The sequence below is a fragment of the Psittacula echo genome, assembly GCF_963264785.1.
Source record: "Psittacula echo genome assembly, chromosome: 3".
NCBI classification, from domain to species: domain Eukaryota; kingdom Metazoa; phylum Chordata; class Aves; order Psittaciformes; family Psittacidae; genus Psittacula; species Psittacula echo.
Genome location: NC_137736.1, coordinates 44,416,355 through 44,444,091, shown reverse-complemented (window position 1 = coordinate 44,444,091; position 27,737 = coordinate 44,416,355). Strand labels below are relative to the sequence as shown.

At 41.5% G+C, this 27,737-nt stretch overlaps 2 protein-coding genes across 10 annotated transcripts in view; one reads left to right on the top strand and one right to left on the bottom strand.

Moving 5' to 3' along the window:
* The first annotated feature begins 1,580 nt into the window (after positions 1-1,580).
* PRDX4 (peroxiredoxin 4) lies at positions 1,581-13,789 on the top strand. Its single transcript, XM_080613989.1, has 7 exons — positions 1,581-1,835; positions 7,691-7,808; positions 8,778-8,894; positions 9,471-9,593; positions 10,275-10,405; positions 11,988-12,022; positions 13,651-13,789. Exons 1-7 carry the CDS (start codon positions 1,604-1,606, stop codon positions 13,699-13,701), a joined length of 807 nt encoding a protein of 268 aa, XP_080470115.1. The 5' UTR covers positions 1,581-1,603; the 3' UTR covers positions 13,702-13,789.
* Positions 8,903-27,737, bottom strand: part of ACOT9 (acyl-CoA thioesterase 9) — a 30,832-nt gene continuing 11,997 nt past the window's right edge. For 3 of the 9 annotated variants that reach the window (XM_080613980.1, XM_080613985.1, XM_080613986.1), the window contains exons 7-16: positions 26,894-26,977; positions 26,232-26,335; positions 25,095-25,168; positions 22,907-22,974; positions 21,864-21,975; positions 20,630-20,720; positions 19,895-19,980; positions 18,941-19,028; positions 18,603-18,753; positions 15,209-18,357 (exon numbers count right to left, since the gene is read on the bottom strand). In XM_080613980.1, coding sequence (XP_080470106.1) covers positions 18,299-18,357; positions 18,603-18,753; positions 18,941-19,028; positions 19,895-19,980; positions 20,630-20,720; positions 21,864-21,975; positions 22,907-22,974; positions 25,095-25,168; positions 26,232-26,335; positions 26,894-26,977 — 917 coding nt within the window. In that variant the 3' untranslated portion in view covers positions 15,209-18,298. Of the gene's footprint in view, positions 9,568-15,204; positions 18,358-18,602; positions 18,754-18,940; positions 19,029-19,894; positions 19,981-20,629; positions 20,721-21,863; positions 21,976-22,906; positions 22,975-25,094; positions 25,169-26,231; positions 26,336-26,893; positions 26,978-27,737 lie in introns of those variants that run through there. The other 6 variants (XM_080613981.1, XM_080613987.1, XM_080613988.1 and 3 more) reach the window with 5 other exon arrangements.

The window sequence follows — 27,737 nt, the reverse complement described above, 5'->3', positions numbered from 1 at the left end:
CAAGGGCCTGTGAGTGTGAGGCTGTTCCTATCTCCCTATAGAGCACTTCATCCACAGATTCTTCTTGATCAGGCGGTCTGTAACAGATCCCCACAGTAATGTCCCCCATCGCTGTTCTCCCTTTAACCCTCACCCACACACTCTCTGTCGACTGCTCACCCATCCCCAGACAGAGTTCCATACTCTCCAGCCTATCCCTAACATAAATAGCAACTCCCCCTCCCCACCTGCCAGGCCTGTCTTTTCTAAAGAGACTTTTATCCTGCTTTTAGCATTTTAGGAGGTATAATCAGAGACTGGTCACCATCGACTCACTGTGAAAAAACAAGACAAGGGGACCTCACGCGCCACCAAGTCCATTTCCGCTGTAGGCAGACATCTAGTACAACTTCTTATAGTTTCACACATACTGATCAAGCCCGGTATCTATGTGGATATGTTGCTTCTGTAGCATCAGAGGGCTGTTGCAGAGCCTTACCCTTCTGATCCTCAATAATCTTCAATCCCTTCAAGTGGGCAAATATGCCTGAGTAAGATTATTACTGTGACAATAACAGTATGAATGCCATTTTACAAGCATGATCCCTAACTTGTGGAACCTAGACTGGAACTTAAAGGCAAGTATGACAAGAGATGAGAAAGGAAAGAAGCTGCCTCTGGAGAGGAGTCAGAGCTTTGAGAGAAAGGAACACTAAAATCACGGGCTAAGAAGTGTGAGCATGCCTGCAAGGTCTTATTTCTCCCACTTCCATGAATTTAATCTTGTTAAATACCTTTTTAAAGGGTGGAATCTGTTATAGGAAAACAGAAAACTAGTAGGATTTGTTCAAGATACAACAGATAATGACAGGTGCCTTACTAAACCCTTTCTTCTTTTACAGATCCTGTATTCTTTGAAAACAGCCCCCGGCATGTTGTTTTGGCTCTGCAACATGCCTGTTCTGCATAATTTTCGAAAGAGAGAAATGGTGCTGTCCATTCTGGCATGGGTACCCTGCCATCCTGAAAGTACATTTATCACAGCCCATCTGCAGAGACAGGGTGCAATGCAGATGTTCCCCTGTTAAGCACCTGACATGGTCAGCCTGGAACCACCAGTTTTCCAAGAGGGTGGCATCCACAGTGCTCCAAACACGAAAGGTCAAGGGTAGCTCCAGCCCTTTGGTGTCTGAATTTTTAAGGATCCAGGTTGCAATTTAACTGATAGACTTGATAGATACTTGATACACAGCGCCCTCGCTGACACAGGTAACAGATACCTGATGGGAAACCTCACATAGCAGCAGGGAGTTCCCTTCTGCAACCGCACGCACGCTCGCTCTCCACAGACACGTGTCTTTTTCTTCTCTCCTTTTCCCTACACACATATGTAATTTCCCGCTTTCTCCACGAGAACGTAGCCCCGCCGGGGCCCCGGGCTCCAGGAAGCGCCCGGCCCCACCGAGAGGCAGAGCCCAGGGCGGGGAGCTGTGTGGGGTAGGGGGACCGCATCGACCTCGGCTTTCCCCCTCTCTCCCCGTGCGGCCGGGAGCGTGTGCGAGCGGACCGGCCAAGCTCCTCCCCACCGCCGCCGCCGTGGGGACGTGTGCTCGCTCGGCAGACCATGGAGGCGGCGCGGCGGCGGCTGCGGGCGGGTGGCGGGGCCAGCGCCCGGCGCTCCGCGGTGTGGCTGCTGCTGCTGGCGGTGGCAGCGGCGGGAGGAGGCGAGGCGGCTGAGTCGGCGCGGCAGCGTGGGGACGAGCAGTGTCATTACTACGCGGGCGGGCAGGTCTACCCCGGCGAGGCGGCTCGTGTGCCCGTCACCGACCACTCGCTGCACCTCAGCCAGGCCAAGAGTAGGTGCCGGGCGGGGCTGGGGCTGCCGGGCGCGGGGAGTCGAACGGGCGCCCTTTGTCGCGCTGAGGGGCCGGGGCGGGCGGGAGGTGTCCGCAGTGCTCCGCGGGCTGAGGAAGAGATGGGGGCGGTGGCGGCCTCCCCGTGCGGGCAGCGCCACGTCAGGCGGGATGGCGGCCATTTCACACACACCCCGTCCTGTCCCCTCCTTCTTCCGGGGGTCACCCGGGGTCCCCCGGCGGCGAGGCTGATCCTCGGCAGTCGATGGCCTGGCGGCGCTGCCCGCTGTCTCCAACGAGAGCAGCCTCTTGCCCTGCACGGCCCCCCTGCCTGGGGACCATAGCGGTTTGGTTGCGGGTGGCCCTCGCCGAAGACTTCCTCGGCGCCCAGATCCCTTCTTTTCCTTTCCCTTCCCTTTCTTTCCCTTCACCACGTCGGCTCCTGGCCGTAGCAGCGGGCGTGGTGCCCCGCGGGAGGCCTCGGAGGGGAGGGAAGGCTCGCTGCCCCTTCCAGTCCCATGTTTTTATCGTGGTGCACTGTCAGCGAGTTTACTGTTCCACAGACATTTAGCAAGGTGTGGGATTCTGCAAACAGTGACTGAGCTAAGGGAAACGCTTTAAGCAATATACAGGAGCGTTTTCTGCTCACACTGTGATTAGAAATACCGAACAGTCACCTCTCGTAACACTTGCGGGTTATTACTGGGCTTAGAATCATAGAATAGTTAGGGTTGGGAAGGACATTAAGATCATCTAGTTCCAACCCCCTGCCATGGGCAGGGACACCTCACACTAAACCATGTCACCTAAGGCCTCATCCAACCTGGCCTTGAACACCGCCAAGGATGGAGCATTCACAACCTCCCTGGGCAACCCATTCCAGTGCCTCACCACCCTCTCAGTAAAGAATTTCTTCCTTCTATCCAATCTCAACTTCCCCTGTTTAAGTTTGAACCCGTTACCCCTTGTCCTGTCACTACAGTCCCTGATGAAGAGTCCCTCCCCAGCAACTCCATATCCCCCCTTCAGATACTGGAAGGCTGCTATGAGGTATCCATGCAGCCTTCTCTTCTCCAGGCTCAACAGCCCCAACTTTCTCAGCCTGTCTTCGTACAGGAGGTGCTCCAGTCCCCTGATCATCCTCGTGGCCCTCCTCTGCACTTGTTCCAACAGTTCCATGTCCTTTTTATGTTGAGGACACCAGAACTGCACACAATTCTCCAAGTGAGGTCTCACAAGAGCAGAGTAGAGGGGCAGGATCACCTCCTTCGACCTGCTGGTCACGCTCCTTTTGATGCAGCCCAGGATACGGTTGGCTTTCTGGGCTGCGAGCACACACTGAAGCCGGCTCATGTTCATTTTCTCATCGACCAACACCCCCAAGTCCTTCTCTGCAGGGCTGCTCTGAATCTCTTCTCTGCCCAACCTGTAGCTGTGCCTGGGATTGCTCTGACCCTGGTGTAGGACCTTGCACTTGTCATGGTTAAACTTCATCAGGTTGGCATCAGCCCACCTCACAAGCGTGTCGAGGTCCCTCTGGATGGCATCCCTTCCCTCCAGCGTATCAACCGAACCACACAGCTTGGTGTCATCAGCAAACTTGCTGAGGGCGCACTCAATCCCACTGTCCATGTCACCGACAAAGATGTTGAACAAGACCGGTCCCAACACCGATCCCTGAGGGACACCACTCGTTACTGGTCTCCAGCTGGACATCGAGCCATTGACCACAACTCTTTGCGTGCAGCCATCCAGCCAGTTCTTTATCCACCGAGTGGTCCACCCATCAAATTGATGTCTCTCCAATTTAGAGACAAGGATGTCATGTGGGACAGTGTCGAAGGCTTTGCACAAATCCAGGTAGATGACGTCAACTGCTCTGCCCCTGTCCATCAGTTCTGTACCGCCATCATAGAAGGCCACCAAATTGGTCAGGCAGGATTTCCCCTTAGTGAAGCCATGCTGGCTGTCACCAACCACCTCCTTGTTTTTCATGTGCCTTAGGATGCCTTCCAGGAGAATCTGCTCCAAGATTTTGCCAGGCACAGAGGTGAGACTGACTGGTCTGTAATTCTCTGGGTCATCCATTCTCCCCTCCTTGAAAATGGGGGTTATATTTCCCTTTTTCCAGTTGTTGGGAGCTTCACCTGACTGCCATGATTTTTCAAATATGATGAACAGTGGCTCAGCAACTTCATTCGCCAGCTCCTTCAGGACCCGCAGATGGATTTCATCAGGTCCCGTGGGCTTGTGTGTGTTTAGGTTTTTAAGATGGTCTCAAACCAGATCCTCTCCTACAGTGGGCCTAGGGTCTTCATTCTCACAGTACCTGCGTTCGCCTTCCAAGACTCGGGTGGTGCAGTCAGAGCCTTTGCCAGTGAAGACCGAGGCAAGGAAGTCATTAAGAGCCTCAGCCTTCTCCAAATCCTGGGTAGCCAGTTCTCCTGATAGCTTCTGGAGGGGGCCTCCATTGTCCCTAGTCTGTCTTTCAGTCGCTACGTACATATAGAATCCCTTCCTGTTATCCTTAACATCCCTAGCCAAGTTTAATTAACTGGGCCTTAGCTTTCCTAACCTGGTCCCTAGCTTCCCAGACAACATCCCTGTATTCTTCCCAGGCTGCCTGTCCTTGCTTCCACCTTTTATAGGCCTCTTTTTTCCTGTGAATTTTCCTGAGCAGCTCCTTATCCATCCAAGGAGGTCTCCTGGCCCTCCTGCTGCACTCCTAGTTGGGATGCAACACTCCTGAGCTTGGTTTGTCACTTGCCTTTGTGCCTAACCTCTCCTGCTGTTTAAATACTTTATGGCAGAGCTAGGTGCAAACATCTTTAATGGAGGCACAGCGAGATGCTCAGAGGCATTATCTGAGTTCCAGTGGTCAGATGCTCTACAGAAGTCCCGTTCTGCAGAACACAGAATAGAGAGAAATCACATAGGAACAGTCTTTGCTATAGGAGTTTACTGGCTCTACTGAGCCATGGCATAACTTTCATTTTAAATGTTTGTAAGCAGACACTATGAAAGAAATAGAAACCCAGCCAATATATTTGTAACCAATACTGTTTGTATTCTCCACCCTCTGTAATTGTCTGAGATGCTGTAATAGCATCTCAGACAAGTGTTTTTAACCTCCTCAAAACCCTCTTAACTGAGAAAGGGGTCAAGATGCAATGTATTTTATTTAGTTTCTTTTCCTTCTCCCTCCTAATCTGAAGGTCAGTTGAAGAGAACATTTTGCTACAAAGAGATGAGATTTGGGGTGTCACAATTTTATAAGGAGCAATGTATTTGAAACATTTTTTAAAAGCTTGAAATAACTTGGAGATCAATCCTTGCTTTCACTTGAAAATAGTCCCATATGTGCAAAGGCTCAATAAAACATTAGAAGTCCAGGGCCTGATATCTGATCAGAAATAATTCTGCAGAAGGTGTGAGAGAAAAAAGAGAATTTCTTCAAAAGTGTGAACTGAGTTTGTCAGTCATAACTACTGACCCTCTGTACTTGTATTGCTGCATCCCTTGTGGGTTGTATCAAGTGAAACCAAAGATGACTGACTGCCTTCTGAGTCCCAGGCACCATCAGTCTGATGATTTGGGGTGGGTTTTGCAGTCTTTGTTATACATCCTCACTGTATTTTACAGCTGTGGGATGTACTAAGAAAAGGCAAGCCAAACAATGCAGTCATCATCCAGATAATATTTAAGATTCCATGTATTTTTCTCAGCAGTGCTTCCCTAATTTCCTAGAGCTGTATGTCGATGTCCTTGACATTGCAAGTGTATTCAGATCACCTTGTATCTCCAGCATAGCCTGTCCTTTTTCTCAGAATTCACATTACTTGGTTGAGGAAACAAATGCCGCTCCAGTCTTCATAAAGGGCAGGAAGGAGGACCCTGGGAACTACAAGTCAGCCAGAAGGTGATCGGGATTAGTCAGCATAGGTTCACCAAACGGAAATAGCACTTAACCAATCTGCCTTCTATTGATGGTTCTATTCCTTCTGGCTGGATAGATGAGGGGAGAGCAGTGGATGTTGCCTACCTGGACTTCAGCAAGGCTTTAAACACCATCTCCCATGACATCCTCATAGGCAAGCTCAGGAACTGTGGGCTGGACAAGTGCATGGTGAGGTGGATTGAGAGCTGCCGAATGGCAGGTCTCAAGGGTTGTGATCAGTGGCACAGATTCTAATTGGCAACCTGTAACTAGTGGTGTTCCCTAAGGGCCAGTACTGGGTCCAGTATTGACTTGCTCATCAGTGACTTCTGTGAGGGGATAGAGGGACTTCTCAGCAAGTTTGCTGATGATACAAAGCTGTGAGGAGTGGCTGCCCCCCAGAGAGCTGTGCTGTCATTCAGGGGGATCTGAACAGGCTGCAGGGGTGAACAGAGAAGAACCTTTCGAAATTCAGCAAAGGCAAGTGCAGGATCCTGCACCCAGGGAGGAGTAACCCACAACAGGCTGGGGGGTGAGCTGCTGGAAAGTAGCTCTCGGGAGAGCAACCTGGGGGTTCTGGTGGACAACAACTTGTCCATGAGCCAGCAGCAATGTGCCCTTGTGGCCAGGAAGGCCAGTGGCGTCCTTAGGAAGAGAACTGCCCAGCAGGTCAAGGGAGGTAATACTCCCTCTATACTCAGCCATGGTAAGGCCTCACCTTGAATACTGGGTCCCGTCCTGGGCTTCTCAGTAGAAGAGAGACGTGGAGCTCCTGCAGCAAGTCCAGTGAAGGGCTACCAGATGACTCAGGGTCTGGAGCGTCTCTCATATGAGGAAAGGCTGAGGGAGCTGGGCCTGTTCAGCCTGGAGCAGAGAAGACTCAGGGGGGATCTGATCAATGTGTGTAAGTATCTGAAGGGAGGGTGTCAAAGGACAGGGTCAGACCCTTCTCAGTGGTGCCAGACAGTGGGACAAGAGGCAACAGGCATGAACTAAAACACAGGAAGTTCCACCTGAACATGAGGAAGAACTTCTTTACTGTGAGAGTGACTGAGCATTGGAATAGGTTGCCCAGGGAGGTTGTGGGGTCTCCTTCCCTGGAGATATTTGAGAGCCGTCTGAACACAGTCCTGACCAATGTGCTCTAGGTGACACTGCTTGAGCAGGGAGGCTGGACTAGATGACCTCTGGTGGTCCCTTCCAGCCTCAACCGTTCTGTGACTTGATTACTGTGAAAATAGCACCTGGCAGAAAACTTTTTTAGTATGTTAAATTCAAGGTTAATCCCTTTTGATAGGAATAGCAAAAATGCTTCATGTGTTTTAATTGGATTTTTTAAAAACACAACTATCTTCAAGTTACAATTTACTTGAGAGTTTTAATAAATACATACTGAATTTTTAGACAGTTGTCTCTAAACGTGCTGCGGCATGTATTTTTTTTTGTGAACTTGAATTCCGAGTAGTTTTTCATGGTTAAAAAGTGACAAATTGAATTTGAACCATTTTATGCTTTTGGTTCACAACAGCTATTCATAACAAAATAGTAAAGGTTCTTGAAATGTTCAACAGCTTCCTCTTCAGTCTAACATATGTTCTGCCGTGATGTGATCATGCACACACGTGGTTTGTTCAGTATGCCCAGATAAGGTTTGTGTGGCCTTGATTAGTGATTCACAAGGCTCAAGTATAAGCACTAGCTGGTCAAATTATTTTTTCCATGTGCACTGAAACCTACATTTCTTCATCCCATAACCTCCGTTTCAAGTGGTAAGGCAGTTTCATTTTGTAACTGTGTATAGTAGGTTGCTTTCAAGCAGGAGGAGGAGTAATGGTTGTCCTTGCACACATGCTATCTAATGCACAGCTTTGAACACGTGCTTTGGATTCTATCTTTTAAATGAATGTTCTTCATATTTCAGTCTCCAAACCAGCACCTTACTGGGAAGGAACAGCAGTCATTAATGGAGAGTTTAAAGAGCTGAAATTAACGGATTATGAAGGAAAATATCTTGTCTTCTTCTTTTATCCTCTTGACTTGTAAGTAAGACCACTGTCAACATACCAAGACTGAGTGCAGCTACGCTAGACTTGTAGTTCATTAATTTTTCTCTTTTTTGCAAGTCTTGTTTTTTTGTTTGGTAAGGGCTTGGGGAAAAAGAAAGTGATGGAAGAAAATACATTCTTTGCATTTGTGTTTTCATCATGCATTGGTAAAATTGTAACACAATCTTTGTCCTAATAACTGTGTCCACTAATTTGTGTCTCCACATAAAAAAAATAACCTTCATTCTGTAATACCCATCAGGCAGCCTTTAATTCTGTATGCTGCTGTAAATCACTGCTGCAAATAGGAGACAGCATCCCATCTATACTGGGGGGTGTATCCAAGAGATGGCATTTTCCCTTTTAGCTCATCCCATAAAATCCTAAGAACACTTAACGTTACCTTTCTTTATTTAGAATTCAATAACTTCACTGGTTGAGTAAAAACATCTCTGCTTTCTACCAGACAATCCCATTCTTTTCCACAAAATGAAGAGGACAGACATGCATAACTACCTTAATATTATAAAGGAAATAACATGGCTCTTGGCCCTTAGCTTCAAGGCCCTAGAACTTGTGATCTTTACCATTCTATTTCTTCTGCAGTGGAAAAAGTTCAAGTCAAAATAGTTAAAACTTGCTGACATGTACAGTAACAACAAATTATAGTATGGGCCTCTGGGAAAAAAAAGGGGCTTATTGTGCTTAAATTCAGCCATTTAATATTCATAAAGTCTAAAGGAAAGCAACTGTAAAAACACTTGAACGCAGATTGTAAGCTTTATAATCTTCAGTAACAAATCATTTATACAGCTAAACTAGAGTTTGAGGCTGGAAGATTTGTCAGGCAGCATTCAAGCAAAAGCTGAAATCATTTATGACAAATCCACCATTTTAAGTTAAGCAGAGAATTTACTGGATGCTTCATGACATTCTGATTTTATCTTGTCTTACATTACCTAGTACATTTGTGTGTCCAACCGAGATAATCGCCTTCAGTGACAGAATTGAAGAATTCAGAGCAATAAACACCGAAGTAGTAGCATGCTCTGTGGACTCAAAGTTCACTCACTTAGCATGGTATGTATCTTATCCTTGTCTTTCACTAAAAATTATTCATGAGTCCATCTTAGCTGAAGAACAGTATCCCAGATTTTTAGCCTACGTAGGTATTTCATAATGGATAAAAGCATGATGCTGCTTATACCAATGTTTAAAATATTTTTCAGTGGTAAAATTTTTTTCAGTGGTAAAAATTTTTAACCCTAGTCCATGAAAGTGCCTTTATCTTTGAAGCTTGTTTAGTATGTTACTTGAAATATATTACATCGCAGTCCAAAAAATACTACAAATACACAGAAAAAGAGATAAGAATACAAGTATCTGTCAATGCATTACACTAACCAAATTCATGAGCACATTAGTATAAAGCACCTATGACTGGTAAGAAAGAAGTTGTTACTAATGGATGTGGCAAAAAATCTACTGAACATTTTTCTCAAACCATAAATAGTATTCATCTCTGTTGTGTGCAGAATAAAAATGTCACTTGTATTAAATCCTTCTGTCTGTGCTGCTCTGGTTTGTGACTTGTAACTTTGTGTAGGGAATATAAATCTTCATGAGAAATAAATCAGTATCTCATTTCCTTCAAAGGATTAATACTCCCCGAAAACAAGGAGGGCTTGGACCTATGAAGATTCCACTTCTTTCAGATTTGACGCACCAGATTTCAAAGGATTATGGAGTATATCTGGAAGATCAAGGACATGCGCTTAGGTATTTCACTTGGTTACAGTTATTTTTTGGGTTTCGTTTGGGGGTTTTTTCCTGGGGTAGTACTTACTATTTTATATTTTTAAAAAGCATTTGAAAGTCTTTGAGAGCAGGTTTTACTTGGTATTTCATGCCAAGAGACAAAATAAACATTGAAGAACACAAAAAATAAAGGTCATAATGAGTCAGAAGAGGGGTTGAGGTTAATATCCTGTTTAGCAGCAGTTAACATCAGTGGATACCTAGGGCAGGGCAAAGAAGAATTCCCCAGAACTGCAGTTACTCAGAGCCCTCCTGAGTCCAAGTGGAGTTAAGACTAAAGGTAACTAATGGCCTCAAGAGATATATCTTTCATAAACTTGATTAGTTGCTTTTGGGATCCCTTTAACATCATAGCATCTGCAACACCCCCTGGCAGGGCTAGTCAAAGCATAGTTCTAGGTACTGCAGAGAAGTAGCCTATTTTGGTTTTAACTTATCTGCAGCTTGTGTCATCTGATATCCCACGTAAAATAATAGTAGTTTACTAGTATTCTAAGGTGTTGGGCATTGTATGGTGTTTGCAGAGATCAAATTCCTCCCATCCAGCAGACATAAAATAAACACAACACTGTAATTAGTTCTGTTTCCTAACACACAGCAAAAAACTGTTTTCCAGTTTGTTCTGTTTTTTTCTGAAAACAGAGGCCTTTTCATTGTTGACAATAAGAGAATCCTTCGACAGATCACGATGAATGACCTTCCTGTTGGGAGATCAGTGGATGAAACGCTTCGTTTAGTACAAGCATTCCAATACACAGACAAACATGGAGAAGGTACTCTTTTAAATATGTTCATGTTGAAGATTGTTATACTGCAAGCTGTATTTGTAGCTTTTTGAAAGGTACTTGGTAGCATTAGAGACTAGTCTCATGCACTGAGTGAAGTGGTTTGATTGCCCTGCTACAAGGACCCAATATCTCCAGAGGTTGTTTCTAGAAGAGTAATTCACACTGTGCCTCACATCCATGAGAATGCAGTCATAACGCATTCCTTAGTCTGAATTAAGGCATTATGTGCCATCTGTCACAAGCATAAACCTGTATAAAATATGAGGCCATGAAGAATCAGGCCCAATATTTCAGTACATTTGGCATACTACAATAATTGAGATGCAGGCCATTCTTGTCCTGTGTCATTCATTGAGGATCTGTGACAGGTAATTCAGAGTGATTCATATCAAGATACATGGTGATACTGTGAAAGTTAGACGGCCGTTACTTGTATTTTCTTTACAAGTGCTATGTGATTATCTTCCCCTGACAAAGCAGCTTTCACTTCAGATCATTACTTTGCCTCAAGTATTCATATTCCCCTAGTTCAAGCATAAGGTGAACTTTTCACATGTCTTTAAATACTGTGTTTAATAAACACATTAATTTACTTAAAGATTTGTTTAAATGTTAATACACATGTTCAGCAGCTTATCTTCTGTTTCAACTCAATTTCACCCAGCATTTGAAAGTACCTTTTTGTGAAGGTACAAAATCATTATTATGCTTTCCTGTATAGACTTAAAAAGATACATGCTGATACTTAGGCTGCACACAGTTCACAAAGGAAATTCAGCCTTATTGAGTTACAAAGTTGTCTTACAGAATATTGATCTCCAGAGCAGCACATTTTTTTCCAGCCTCTGCAGTAATGCTGAGAAGAGCCTCCCTAGAAACTTTATTGGATTCTTTGCACAGAATAGGAGAAAGAGTTCTCCACAATTCCTAACTGCATTTGTGGCGTTTTATCTGACACCACGCCTGAAAAGCAGTGTAATATGGCATAACTCACTAGGGTAAAGCCTCAGAGGGAGAGCTCTGAACAGAAAAGAGTTTCACTCCAGAATGAGCAACTGTACAGGTGGTCACAGTTAACTGCATGTTAACTGCACCCTCTAATCCCTTTACTCCTGAGCAAGGCTTCAAATAAAATCACTCGATCTCTTGTGGAATCTTTGAACTGATTTCTTTGCTCAAAAATTCCCCTAGCATTGGTTTTCAAGGAATGTAGGTCTCTGTGTAGTCACCTGCATTTCATTAAGAAACTTTTGTTTCTACTGGAATAGGGGCTCATTCTCAGATACAGCTTTGCCAGCACTTTGTCTAGAAGGGCATGAGCATTAAATGAAGGCATAGATATCCATCCAGAGATAGGCAGTTCCCAGTTAACAGGAGTGGTAGGTGATATCAGGCATAAACTGTTACAACACCATCTCATGTATAAAGAAAAATGCATATTTATTAGTTACATATATTTACATATGATGCTTGCGTGCTCTTTTACTTCAAGTTCAGAAAGAGACTATTAAGTGCACAAAAGTGTGTGTAAATATACTTTTACTAACTTTGTCCTTTTTTTTTCCAGTTTGCCCTGCTGGTTGGAAACCTGGCAGTGAAACTGTAAGTCACTGCTTATATTTAAATGCATATACTACTAAAAAACACTCAGTTATTATTTCCACTAAAGCTAAATCCAAAATCTTTGCAACTTTCAGTTAGATGGTATGAGTAAACTCCCATTATTACAGTTACAGCTTTTGGATTACTACTGATTTCATTAGGAGCTCAGTTATGTCTAGTGTGGAATTATTATTTCCCTCACACTAGACTTATTCCAGTTGTTTCAAATTCCCCATGTGAACAAAACTTTCTTAAGCAGCAACGAGTTTGTGCTCAAGAACTTGTTTCCTGTTAACACCTGATGGAAGAAGTTGGAAAGTCTTGAGTCTGTCCTGTCTTCTCAGGTTTTGTCCATATCAGTTCTCAGTTCTGTCAAGTCTTACTGTGGATCCTAGGCGCTACCCAAAAAAACAAAGACGCACGTTCCCAGGCTGCTGTAGTATCTGATAGAGCCAGTGTGCCATTAGAGCTCCAGCAGAGAGCACTGCTTTGCTGCACAACAGCTCTTCCTCCTTTGCTACACAACAGCTCTTCCTCCTTTCCTACACCTCACCTACACGTAACACAATGAAAAGAGCAAGGGTTCAGATAAACACCCATTTTTAACGTGTTTGTGTTCTCTGGCTTTCATCAAGCCTCAGCAGAATAACGAAACTTTCACTAGAGGGCTGAGCTGCCTAGTTCAGATGAGCTCACTGTAATTTATTTGAGCATGTGGCTTTCTTCTGAGCCATCTGGTGACGACAGAGAGTTGTTGTTTAAGAGGTATCTCAACCAAAAGCAGGTCCCAGCAGCCTCTAGGCAGAGTAGCGAGCATTGTAATTGACAGTAAAAACATTGGAATGTTAAAAAACATGTTTCTTTGCTGGCGGACTTCCTGGGATGACTGGAGGCTAGGAATCACCTCTTTCAAGCTAGCAGGGGAGCACAGTGAGAGAAGCTGGATATTAAGACTATAAAATGAAAGAGGGCTGGCTGGCTTAACAAACATATTTTGGCACTGGGAAGTTCTGCCCTCCATAACCATGGATCACCTAAATAATATGACATTAACGTATTTTTTAGAAAACAGTCTTAGAATGCTGAGATTAACAGCTTTAGTACTATCAGTTTAAAAATCTAGAACAATACATAGGCATTCTCTTTCTCCTCTGTGCAAAAGAGGCAGATAATGTAAGTAGCAAAGTAGTTCAAAAAGCCTGTCTCAAAGATGTAGCCATGCCTTCTAAATGTGTTTGATTTAATTAGATCAAACCAGAGGAAGCCATCAGAGTGTGGTGGCCAAGGGAAGAACTGTAAGTAAATCCTAAGACTCTTGATTACAGACGTTAATTGATTAAAATCTTGCTTTGGGGGCAAGGAACATACATGTATGAGCTCCCAACTGCCAGAATTCTTCCTTTGGTAGGCTGCACTCTCTCTTCCCCCAATCAGTTAAATCTTTCTGCTTTCAAGTGTCTTCAGAAGTAAAGAGTAATCTAGTATCAAGTCAGCTGATAAATTACTCTTCTTGCTTGGGGGTTGGCCTTAGCATCATGTTATGAAATATGATGCTGTTCTGGTTTTATGGTTTGTTGTGTTTGCATGGTTTTGGTTTTTGACTAACATTTTCATTTTCTTTCTCACAGATAATTCCAGATCCAGCTGGAAAACTGAAGTATTTTGATAAACTAAACTGAGGCTCGCTCCTGTTGAATTACATGGGTCACATTCCTTTTGATTTTAACCAAACCAATAAAATTTCATTAATTTTGTTACCTTCCTGAGTTTGAGTAATATGTAATTGCAGTAGACTACTGAAGGTCTTGTTGCTTAAACAGGAATCTAACCTGTGAGGTCCAGGGTAAGCAGAACTCCACTGAGCCCCAGCCTCCCCATCCATCCCTGCAAGGGGAGGGGAGTTCCTGTCTCATATAGAAGGTAAGGGAAGCACAGCAGGACTAGTGCCAAACACCCAAGGCTGGTACTGTGCTACCAAGCCTCTATGATCTCAAGAGGGGATCATGTAGAAAGCCAGTTTCTCATGTTACCAAGCTGTAAATCAGCTGCTCGAATTTTACTCATGATTCTGTTTACAGCTTTTATCAATCCTGAAACACCAAAAAACATCAACACAGAGAATGTTCAAGTAAGTCCAAGCAACAGCAGCGTGACAAACGCATGACAGGCTGTTACATGGCTATTTATAAGCAGCCCAAGGCACAAAACAAACCTAACACTCATGCCTGCCCTAGAAATGGTGCTTGTGCCCTAAGCTGAGAAAATAAAACAGGACTGAGAACACTTAGCAACTGAAGAAAACCAAGGACATCTGCAGACCTTGAACATTGCAGAGTTAGGTCCACAGCAGTGTAGCTGTGTCAAATTTGAAGGCCCCAGCCCTCTAAACACATGTGGTAACGGAATAATTAGCTAATGGGCAAAGGAAATGGGCTTTTTAAAAAATCCGTTTAATGGGGATGAAAAGTTTTAGAGAAATAGTCCTTAAGCAAAGACCTGAGTCACCACATGACATACTTGAAATGAAAGATTGGAAATATGGAAAGAGAGAATAGGGTTTTACAGAGATCTGGATATGCTGATGGAGAAGTTTAGGAGAGAAAAAAGAGTGGGGAAAAAAAAGAGGTGGGAAAGGTGAGAGTTGGGCAGGGAAACAGGGTGGAAACAAATTTACACACCGCCTCCAGGAAAATGAAGGAAGAAAGAGAAGTGAAGAAGATATTCCTGAATGAAAGAGTAACATTGGAAATCAGGGGGAGGAAGAACCCTGAAGTCTGTGGGTTTGGGATCATTAGTATTTCCAGAGGTCCAAAACAACTGGCAACCTAAGGATTTTGCTGTTACCTACAAAAGCTACTGCACTGTAGCAGTGCAAGAGCCACTCCTCTTCCACACATATCACTAAATCTTCCCAAGTGCTCCAGTGTATTTTCTATGCAGGTATCATCATTCAACTACAGCTTCCACAAAAGGAGTCCCTGGTTTCTTTTTCATGAAAGCTGAATATTTGCCCTTTTATATTCCTGTGAGCTAGTGCCTAGCCCATGAAGAGATGATCTCTCCCATAACTAGGTAAAACTGCATTTAGAGGAGTCACTACTGTGCCACCAGGCAAAGGCTGAACTGAATGTGCAGTACAACCAATTAAACACGCAGTAAGTTTGGAGCAGGTTTCTGAACTGAAACCCTTGCTCAGTGGCCCATGCTGCACCGGCTCCAGCAAGCTTCTTCCCAGACCACTGTGCACTGCGACACGGCTGCAAAGATCTGTGCGCATTTGAAGAAGGACTACCAGAAATTGTTACAGTAATTCTGAGAAAGTAATTTTATTATTTTCTTAAGCACAGAAACAATAAAACCATTTGAAACAAAGTGCTTTTTCAGGCACTGAGCTCAGCCAGTCCCACAGAAATCTTCTTTTATATCACCACTAAGTGAGAAGGTACGGGGAGGCAATCCAGCTAGCACACACTTCCTCCTCCTCGCTGTATTCCAAGACGTGATGGGCACAGAAACATTTACTTCCTACTGCAGAGCCACAGCCAATTACATAGAAAGGTTCACTACAAGTAAGAAGACTTTCTACCAATACCTTTAGACTTGTATGTTAATGGCTAGTCACTGACAGCAGTGATGGGGTGGCCATTAAGTTGCAGCATAAGCTCACCATTATGCTAAACTTTTTAATTCTGAATGTGAGATCCAAGAACAATTTTCTCTCGCACACAAAGGTACAAAGCGACATGCATAAATAACACCCTTCAACAAAGACACATTTAGCCTCCTATCCGAGAGGTAAAAACTTGAGTTACCTTCGTGGAGTATAAAATATATGAGCACATACTCTTTGTCTTTCTGTTTACTGCTGTATATGTTTTTCTATCTTTTACATATGTATATATATACACACACACACATTCTGTGCAACTGTACATACATTTCTTTATCTACTGTGATCGTGGTACGCGTTCAAGTGAGGATGAACTTTGAAAACACATTAATTTTTCTAAGCATCTTCATCTGGGGTACTCATTTTCTTCCTACTCTTGCTCCCTACTCTACTACGTATATTTTGTCTCTTTCATCCCTTCCCAAAGCTGAATTGACAAATTACGATATATACAGCTGAAGAGGCATTAGAGGAAGAACTTGGTACCACCCCTTAACTTGCAAGAGTTATACAAAAGCGACCCAGGTAGGACCACTGGGTTGATGTAATCCTGCAGATAGTCAGGAATAATACATAGCTCTGACATAGATCCCTCCACTTCCTGCCTTCCAGAGTTTCAGTTCAGCGTTTCAGTTCTTTATTTGTGTGGTCAGTTAAGCATATTCAGCTTCAAGAGTTTTTTAAACAGGAGAAAAATAGAAAATACAATATGTATCCACAGTGTTATAACTGTAATAAAAAGACTGTAACAGCATACAGCTGGATCAGCACTGGAGTGTGTCTGAAGAAACTCCATGCAAGGAACCAAGAGCTTGCTATCACTTCAACGCATCCATCTGATACAGATCCAGTAATGCCCCTGTGTCTCCCCTGGAAAGATAACTAACTTCTGAAGGCAGCCAAATCTTAAGAAAGGCTGATGCATAACACACTGGTTGTTTCAACACTCACCCTCCTCATGTGAGTACCCATCAGCTGTTAGGAGCCATGAACTTCATGCTATCCTAGCTCCAAAGGAAGCTCGTCTTAACTGTGAATTTCTCACACTTTCTAACTAAAAAAAATTTCAACATGTTGCTTTATTTTATCAACCTGTTTTGTGCATCTGTGCTGATTCACGTAACTTCTACATACTGCTCCTAATTTCAGAAGATTTTAAACCTAGCAGGGAAGCCAGAGTCTGTTCTTGTGTATTGTAAGATGTCATATTTCACTCATTTAACCTATCATTGAGCCTAACTACTCCTTTTTGGGTGTCTTGATTAGACATCATGTCAGTCTTGAGTTGAAGGTATCAGAGGTTTTATGCTTGTGACTAATCATCCTCACTGCTAAGAGCTGATGCCTCCCATCCACTCACCTTCCTAATTTCAGGATGTTGGACTTTATTTGCCAGATATTGGAGATTATTTAAACTTTCTCCACCACATCAGAAATACTTCGGTGCCAAGTACTTTCTCCCTGTTACTTAGATACCATAGTTACGTCCCCGTGGTGTCCTTTCTGTGATGGAGAATTACTCTGTCCTTCACAGATAAATTTGACAATTTTTAAAGCTGTGAAATACTCATATTTCATTACAGTCTACAAAGGAACCAGACAAATAATCCAGTCAAGGGGGCTGTCCTCTGTCTGCATCCTCAGTGGGATAAAAATCCTCTCTCCATTCAGCAGCTGACTTGGGAGCTGCTCAACACAGATTTGCCAGACCCCTAATGCCAGCATTAAACATAACCATTGCCATTTGAGCGGCATTTTACTTTTTCTGCTCCCAATCCGTAACAAACCAAAACATTCTACCCTACAATGCTGTCTCCCAGTCCCACCCAACCTCACCAAGCACATCTCTACAGACCATGAGAAATAATTCATTAAGGAACTTACAGTTATATACAATAAAAAAAAGTTAGAAGAGCTGGCAAGGGCTAGCTGTACACAGACAGAATGCCAAAGAGGCCATATGGTCACCTCATTCCATCATAAAATCCAGTTTTCTCCCAAGGGAACCATGAAACCATCCAAAACAGGAGATGTACAGCCTTGTAAAATTCCAGCTGATGGAAAGCATCTGCTTTACACTGTGCACACACTAGGAACTTCTGAGCTTATGTTTGATGCCCAATGCAAAAAATTAAACCTAATTTACACAAGAATGTAGGCCAAATGGCTTTATCTGTGTGTATCTACTTATTGCACGCCTTTTTCTGATAGAACTTCTATCCCTTATCAGGGAAGCACAATGGAGAGCTACTATGAGAAAGAATGCAGATGGTGACAAGACAGCAAAGGTCATAATGCAGTTACTCAAAGCAGACAAAAAGAAGCTACCTAAAGCTTAGTACTGTATATTTTTCAGCCTTTTTTCCTAGCATTAGCATGTAAAAGGAGATTTCAATAAATTCTAGTAGCAAAGAATAAAAAATCCAAATGTATGCAAATACATAAATAAAAGGTGTTTTCTGTTGTGGGGTTTAGGTTTGTGGGTTTTGGTTTGGAGTGGATTTGGTTTTATATTTTTGGGGTACTGCAAGCACCTGTCTGTTAGCCATCTCTAGTGACAACTCTTTCCAAGACAGCATGCTGCTATTCTGCTGATCCAGTGCCTGTCAGATTTCTTTCATTACAGCAGCAAAGTGTCGCTTCCCATCTAAATACAACATGGACTCTGAAATAAGGTGGAGGAAAGAGAACCACATTAGTAACTTAGTGTCAGTACTGGGCAACTACATAATTGGTAAGATTAAGAAGCAATCCACACTGTCATGAAAGCATAAAATAAACTTGGTTTGCCATGAAACCCTGTTAAACTATTCAAATGCCATTAGTTCAGTTATTAGAATGACCAGTGTTCCTACAGAAAGTCATCTTTTCTACAGAGTTATGACAACAAAGCATTAATTGCATACTTGCCTCCATATGTTTTGGGGACAACCCGTGGGACCTCATTTTCTGATATAAATGTAAAATGGAAGATATTGGTTGTGTGGTGATCCCTGGTGTCTGCATCATAAACCTCAGTGTGTACTCGAACCTGGATGTAGTTTTTTTCTGTGTAACAGACCTGCACAGTCAAGACAAGATTTGTAGTTCCTACTTTACTACTGGTATTGACACACTGTAACAAACTTCATTACACTATCTAACAATTGAAGTCACACACTCTCATAATACACTCTTCATCATCAGTGATTAACAGTGACTACAGCAAAGGTAAGTTTTTCTCTTTTAAAAAAGAAATTGACTCCTACCTGTCCAGAAAGCAGTAATAAGGATCCAACCTCAACTGGCCTCTGAAACATGATGTCATCAACAGATACAATAAAAGGTCTGGAACCCCTGAGCAAGAAAAGGAGAAATTTCTTCTCAAGAATAATGAGGGTGTTTGGAGAAATTTAAAATATTTCCTCATCAGCATTTGCATGAAGGCTTACTACAGCATATATCTTTCCTAAAGAGAGGCCACAGGAAGTGCTATAGAATTATGTTACCACCCACAACAAAAATAACTGGAGGTAAACTCTCACACCAATAAAAGCACACATTCTCTAAGGACACGGCAAGGGGGTTGGAACTTGATGATCTTAAGGTCCTTTCCAACCCTAACTATTCTAGGATTCTATGACATGTTATTGCATCATTATTCTATCTTAAAACTTACACTTGCTAGGCAATCTTCATGCCATCACTGCCATCAGTTTTCCAAGCACTGACATAAGACACTTCACTTTGCATCAGGCTAGACATACTCCCATTAAACTTATGCATAGACCTTTGCTGGCTGATGACCTCAGTCACACTTTCCATGCATAAGCAGCTACTAGAAGAAGTTTAGAAACCATTTCTCTTTTGTACGGAATGAGAAGATATGATACTTACTTGGCAAAATGTCTATTTTATATGGTTAGAAAGAAAACATATCTGCAAAAGTCAATCTCAATAGCTTGGTAAGATAAAAGAAAACAGAAAAAGGATGTATTTTCTAGCTTGACATGTGATGCTTAATAAGAAGCAAGATGCAAATCTCTGTAAATACATGAGACTCTCTAGACATAACAGTGCTGTGCACTAACAGTGCAAAATTCTACTAGACACCTACTTCTTTTCTACTCAGATTGTCGTTAGGTTGGTTAGTTTGGCTTCCCAACCTATGTGTATGTGCCCAGCGCTCTGAATTATATAAATATTGCAGGTCTACAACTCACCCATAGCTGCAAGCAATTGCCCATCCCAGTTCAAATGCCTTTCTCATGAGAAAACCTCCAAAGATCCTATTGAAGATGTTTCGTTCCTATATGTGGAAACAAAAAAACCGAACTGCTATATTACATGCATTATTTCCAAAGCATCGTGTTGAAGTCTGCACTTCAGTTCACAGTATGTAGCAGAACTTCCAACATCTGAATATAGAAAAAGCACTACCAAAATATATATATAAAAGTCAAAATGGCTGAGGCAACTTTACTTAGTAGGAGCTCATCTGACTCATTTGACAACATAAAACCTCAAAATTGTGTAGCAACCAGAAGCCCACCCTTAACACTTTGCAAAGGACTCTCTTTACACAAAATGAGTAGTCTGGTAAGAAAACAAGGTAATTAAAAATCTATTTTGCAGTGGTAACCAATACAAGTAACAGAAAAATGGCAAAAGAAACTGAGATCTAAATACATTGCAAGGACTGCAGAACTGAAACAAAATAATGGATTGATTAATCTTACAAGACAATTCATGAGCACTGGAACAGGTTGCCCAGGGGGGTTGTGGAGTCTCTTATGTTGGAGATTTTCAAGGCCCGGCTGGACAAGTTCCTGTGTGATGTACTCTAGGTTACCCTGCTCTTACAGGGGGGTTGGACTAGATGATCTTTTAATGTCCCTTCCAACCCTCGGGATTCTGTGATTCTGTGAACTGTTTCTGTAATTTATTTTTCAAAATACCTGAGGATGGCAAATCTGTAGCCCTTTTAGCTTTGTATCTTCCATCCACACTGAATTGGGTGGTAATTTACGACTTCGGAAACTTACTGTCCTTTGGAAGAGACAATAAATTTTATAGCCCACATTAGCAGAATTCAGCAAGTGAAAAATGCACAAATAGCAAATGCAGACACACACTGAGGAAAAGGAAAGAAAAGACCAACAAAACAATAAAAAAAGGACCACCCCTCAAAAAAGTATAAATTCCGTCACTAAAAGCTGTTCCAACTGACCTTGAAAACTTATCTAAAGTTATACTTTGATTTTTACTGCAATAAGCCTATGCTCCTGATCTTTCAAAAACTTCTGTTAATGCTCAAGCTTATGTGAATGCACAAGCTCAAGAAAGGTACATGAAAGAAAAGATGAATCACAACCACAAAGCCTGTCAGAGAAAGCCTTACTGTTTTCTAAGTCATAACAGGACTTAAAAGCACACAACGAGCTAACAGTAATTAAACATCAAACATGCAGACAGTTTGAGGTTTTCAAATCCAGACAGAATGTGTACAAAATACATCTGCTAATTTTAGGGGAAAGCATGTCTCACTTTGGTAAACAGCTTTGAAAATAACAACTGTGTAATAAGTTAAAGAAATAACAAATTATCCACAAATACACCATTGCATTAATGCCCTTAGGTATTTTTCTATCACCACTGGCACTGGATGATTTCCCACAAAGCTCAAATATAAGAGATGTACACCAACAACAGTCTTTCCCAAATACTGTTTTCATGTATTATATTGAAAACACATGGCAAGGTTACCTGATCAAAATATGGCCAATTCCTACCCTCACAAGTTTTTTTCTAGATATCAGGGCAGAAAACTCTCAGACTGTGCAAGTCACATGGCTGCAAAACCATTCCATTCCCTTATTTGGTTAAGCATCACTAACGCCTTTCCTCGAGATTATTCCTAACAACTGGCTCAGAAGCCCTTTGTGCTTATACTGTCACTTTTCACCATCTTGGCACAGCTAACACTAACAACAGAAGACTCTTGCAAGAGATGCAGATGTCACATTAAAATTTGTACCTGTGTTTCAAATAAAATGCCACAGAATTTAAATGGTGAAATGGAAAAACAAAATGTGTGCTTTTATTTAAGACTACCCTCTTACAAGCACCCACTTAAAAGGCACATGAATTTTCCATAAGACTTCAGTTCTCCTCCACCCCTCCCCTTCTTGCCTTGTGTCCAATGTATTAAGGAATATGTCATGAATAATGTTTCTTTCTTCTGCAGTGGGAGCCATTTTCAGTAAGGAAGCGGTGCTGAAATCAATCCTCTTCAGTTTGTTCACTAAACATTTCAAAAAATCATATTACAGTTCAAAGAAAAAAACATTTGGCTTGGCTCCGAACATTTTAACCTGGAATCAGCCGTCTCTTTCCTTTTCTCTTTTTTCCCCTGAAGTTAAAAGCTGTAACTCCACAGTCCCATAGATTCAAACAGAAATCTGGCTTTTAGAATTGACTGTATCAAAATAAAAATAAGGTAGAACTTCACTGTTTTCTCACCAATGTGATGAAGGCCTTTTATACATAACTATGATACCCACAGAAAACTTCAATATTCCCTCAAAGTACAGAAAAACATATCAAAGAAGAAACCTTACATAACAACCAACCTTCTTCAGGTTTTGCCAATGGTACAAGAATGCAAATTTATGACAGACCTTACTACCATAGGCCACAAGGGTTGAAATTTTAGATCTTCTGTTCAGTTCATTCAGTCTTAAATGTTCCTTTGATTCTCTGCTTTAATATTCCAGCTTGAAACACAATAAGATGGAGCTACATAGTCCTTCCCCTGCTCTCCCCCTTTCTTTTTCTGAATTTCTTTCCAAAAAAGAACAAGGAACTCGACAGGCAGGAAGCTGTGATGCACCTAGCAGGCCCATCACGGGGGCAATCAATCAGCCAGAGCATCAGGAAAGCCTGTGCTGCACTCAGATCTGAAGTGGAGAGAGCATCCTGGAAACTGAGAGCTCTATGTGGGGTGCAGAGCACATCAGGAGTGCCCTTCTGTGTCAGTTTAGCCAAAGAGTTGCCAAGAATGTGATAGAAGGCTTTTAAACTCTCTTATACTACTGACACATAAGACAGAACAAAACATGATTTTGAACAAATTAGGAGCATTTCTAAGTACCAACACTTCTGAAGTTTATTTCCTTATAGCTATTAAGTTGAACCTGAGGCATATGCGCATACTACCAGGAAATTTGACATACATTCCCCTTGATTGAAGATTTTTTCTTCCTCAGGGCTCTCAGGAACTAGTGGATTAACAAATGCTGGCCTATGGACAGGAATTTTTGTTTTAGTTGCAAACTTTACAATAATTTCACCTCTAAATACATCATAAGTCTTCTATTTTTGCTTACATACACAGTACAAGATGAAAAGAGATACTTCAGGTTATATCATAGAAATAAACAAATTATTTCATATCGTGCAGCTGCCAGCAGAGTATCAAATTAGCTTTAACTCTCAAGAAGCAGTTAAATGATCCAACCACTATCTAGCACAATTAAGAAAGGGTGATGCATCTATGCTTCTTAAAGAGCTAAATCTGTACACATGGATTAAAATAAAGATTTTTCAAGCTGTTTAAAAATTCAGCAAATGAAGATGTGATGACCTAGGATAGTCTGAAACAGATACATAAAACTTGGATGGTACCACTCTTCATGGAATAGAAAGTGCACACTGCTGTAGCTAGCAAGTGTTCTTGTAATCTACACGTTCCCATGACAGTCTTATCAACAGCTAAAAGCTGTTTACCACATATACCACTTATCAAAGAAGATATGAGGCTGCCTTCAACACAAATTTGTGTGTTTATTTTTCTGCACAACTAAGTTTATTCTGACCTAATTATATAACATTATTTATTGTCACAAGGAAAGGCAAACACTTATTTTCAAGAGCCATTCTTCCCCATAATTTCTAATTATTATTTTTCTACTTCAACATTAATACAAACGCTCAGAACAATATATATATGCATACACACAAACAGATATCTGATGAAAAATTCAACTCTACCCAAAGCCTTTACTTGGGATAGTGACAGAGGCATGCAGAGAGGATGTTTTAGCTTAGAACACACTGCTCTTCCCTGGTTTGCTAAAGCTCTGGATTTCAGAGACACACCAGCTCCTTCTCCATGAGAGAGCTCATTCGCCCTCTCCTCAGCTCAGGACACATGTACATCAGCTGTCCTGTTCAAGATCTAAGCTGCTGAGATGAGAGTTTGCTATGGCCCAAGAGCCATACAGCCATGTTTTTGTGGCACTGTAACTAATCTAACATACCCTGTGCCTCTCTGAAACGTTTTTACTTTACATAGAATAAATATCTTCCTTATATGGACAGAATGCTTCCAAAACACAGCTGGCTTGAAGAACAGCAACTAAAGTTTGTATCTATTTGCACAAGTCCATATAGGCTTGTCCTAAGTCAATCTGCTAGTGTCTAATTACATCAAATTTGATGTAAATCTTTTGCAAAATAAGTCTTTAAAATGAGAACTGTAATTATATATAGATATTTTTATGTACAGTATGTTAATAGGTTCTAAGAAAATATTACAAATCTGAATGAAACCAACCTAATAAGTACTTCTAACATTATCAGGACTAAATAACTATGTCAAGCTAATCCCCCTCATTAAACATATCCCTCTTCATTAAATACAGGCAATTATTAAGACTAGTTAAAAAATCATTTATCACTTTTGCAGGCTACACAAGAAAGAGGTAAGAAATACAACCGATTTTTCTGGTGCTGGAGTCAAACCAAAACTGAAACTAAGCAGCCTGTTAGTTTAATGACTAAAGAGGTACAGAATGAGTAAAACCAAAAAATAAGAAATTTGGCTTATGGGTTGGTTGTTTCTGGGTTTTTTTTTACGTTCTGTGAATACTTCTTAGTTCCATGTTACTTACATAAGTAAGTTTTAGACAATTATTCTGATGAAACCTATCGTATCTATTAGGGAATGAATGGCATTATTCACTCAAAGACTATTTAACCATCAAAACTCAACCTTTTCCAGTTTTATGGAAAGACAGCAATTAATTCTAACAACTCTTAGAATGCAGGTGGGTTTATAGCAGACTCATTCATTTCTGTGTTTATCTGGCCAGTCATTCAAATGCAGGAAAAACCTAATAAAGAAAAGGGTCCAATCCCAAGATTAACAGCAATTCCTGGTATCATCTGACTGTTGAATCAGTGCTCTGAAGCTTGCCAAAGGAAAGTAACACTTACCAGCAGAAAACACTGACTATGTGATTTGTCACCTATGCTATATGCCTTCTGTGTGGCTATATGCCACACACATAGCAAGCCGCCATGTTTGCTATTTTCACCACAGTAGGAATCTGAAAACTATTTTCCTCTCCTACAACTTACCCTTTATTCTCTGGATCCCGGGCCACCATGACAAAGGTTGCATCTAACACAGGGCTGTAATCACCATCATGTAGCTAAGAGAGACAGGAAACAATTATATTTTTAAAATACAATTGTAAATGTGCTTAGCAAACTATTCAGTTGACATCAACTACGCCATCACACTGTTAATGCTGTTTACTTTCCCATTCTGTCATCCCATCCAAGATCTCTCACAACAGGTCAAAAAGAATGAAATAACACAACTTAAAACTCTAGTTTCAGGAATATTTCAATGTAAACATTACACTGGGAATACTTATTAACTACTACTTTCAGCTGGGTGGGGAGGAAATCAATGCAGGCATTGTAAAAGGACCCACTTACCCTTTATTCTGAGAAATGCCAGAACATTTTCTGTCAATAACAAATTGCCACTAATGCCAGCACTGTGAGGAGTTCAGACAATAAAGGCAAAACATTATTGCCTACATCAAAGACTCCACTTAGGGAGACCAACTGAATAAAAAATATTTACCTGTTTCTCTGAATTATAGCCACTAACATAAGTGGTCATAGCATATCTTTGCTACCTTAAGTAAATAACTGAATTAACGTTTCAGTTAACTAACCAATTGACAGTAAATATTCAATAGAAATCTTTTAATTATGAATATTCCTCTTGCTTCCTGCACAGTGTAGCCTTGTTACACCTTCATTTATTTTCTATTCTTTAGTATTTAATAACTTACTACAAAAATTGTGCTACACAGTAGATAAGATGAACACAAGAGATACAATTTAATACTGAATCCGAATACCAAATAAAAAAATAAAGTTTGTCAAAAGCAGGGAGAAAATTAGTGAAGAACATGCAGAGCACAGCCACCTATTTTTTTTCTGTAGGAGTACTGTGTTGCATTTTAATTACAAAACACTGGTTAAGAAAAATGCATCTTGAAAGAAAAGTAAGCAATAGAGTAACTTGCTTCATCTAGACTATCTGAAGTTTGTCTTATTCTTGAAACACTAGGATTGCCTCAAGCCCTTTAAAAATAGTTATTCTAGAAAATGCGATTTATATTGCTAATATCATCCAGAATTCCTCCGAAGCACTTCATCCCTGTGATGAGATGGAGAGAAGTCACAGGAACTAACCTGTAGCATGTGCATCTTCACTTCCATTGAGGTTTTCCCAACCCAAGAAACATTGCCTGTGAATTTGATGTCACAATCTGGATATATAATCCTCTTGCACAAATCTACAACACAAACATTAGAGGCTGCTGGATCACTAACACCTACCATTACAAAGACTGGATTTTCTAAGACTTTTTTGTGTTCTGCAAGTGGCAACACACACAAAGTCAACCCAGAAAAGACAGTTGTTGCAAGTGACCATACTGCCAGCCTGCAGTTTTCTGCCTTGTCAGAACAGGAGAACAGGAGAAGGAACAGAAGCCAGAACAGAAGGAAGCAGGCACATAAATGGCAGACCCACAGTGGTGTTCAGCAGAACACGTGACACAAGCAAGATCTAACTCCACCAGAACAAAAACTGTTCAATAATGAACCTAAGAAGCTCGTGTCAAAATGAAACCAAACACAGATGTGCATGAAATTTGTATTTTGAAGGGAAGGGAAATGTGAAATATGAAATGTTGAAAACCCTCTTCCCTCCCCTTCAACAGAACAAAATGAAGTGAAATAAACAGGAGTGTGAAGAAGGTATCCTCAGTAACAACCCAGGGAAGGCAGTAGCTGCTGAAAGAGCAGGACAAACAAATGAAACCATTCCTACTGACCAAATTGCCACTTACTGATTTTATCCACCAGAGCTGTAACTATTGATAAAGGAGACTTTGGCTGCATTTCCTGCTTGGTGTGAGTGTAGCAAATAAGAACTGTGGAGAGACCAAAAATGGAGTCAGCTCTTTAACAAAAACTTCAGTGGAGCATATCAAAGCCATCTTTGTGAAGCATGAGAAGTACCTGTAGAACACAAACTAAAGTATGGTTCAGAATACACGTGACTTCCACCTTTTGTGTAACTCACAAGATTGCTATAAAGAAAAATGATTCAGTAGCTGTCTCAGTTATACACATTTTTACTTACTACAAATAGAAATGTAATTGACCACTTTAAATCAACTCATCGCTCCACATCCAATCCCACATAATATCTTCCCTCTACCCCTGCAGCCCACAGTCTCAGACCCTTCCTACCTTTTATTCTGATTTTATGCAGGTTGTCCAAGGATACATGCTGTCTGAGGACTTATTTTCAACTACGGATTCCTTTAAGGAGGTACAGATTAGATAAAACTGTGCCTTACAGGTATGAAAGCGTAGACGTATTTATCACACTGTAATTACTACTAGCTGAAACACTATTTAAATTAATTAGCTCTGCTCATAAGAGCACATCCAAGTAAACAGACTTCCTGGAGTAATACAAGGCTGCAAAGCGGTTTGGTTTATTTCCTAGTACTCGTGATTTTCACTCAATACAGACTTCCATAATCAAAAGTATCCGTTTATACCTAATAATGAGATATGCAAGAAGGAAGATCTCTGACCTTGCAGGTAATCTAAGATATTTTCCCCTAAAATCACTGAAGTCACAATTCCAAAAACTGTTCTGCCTATCAACTCGTGGCCATC

Coding starts and splice junctions, on each gene's coding strand:
- PRDX4 (XM_080613989.1), top strand. CDS start 1,604: ATGGAGGCGGCGCGGCGGCGGCTGCGGGCGGGTGGCGGGGCCAGCGCC. Junction 10,406..11,987: donor CACAGACAAACATGGAGAAG/GTACTCTTTTAA, acceptor TTTTTTTTCCAG/TTTGCCCTGCTGGTTGGAAA. Junction 12,023..13,650: donor GGAAACCTGGCAGTGAAACT/GTAAGTCACTGC, acceptor TCTTTCTCACAG/ATAATTCCAGATCCAGCTGG.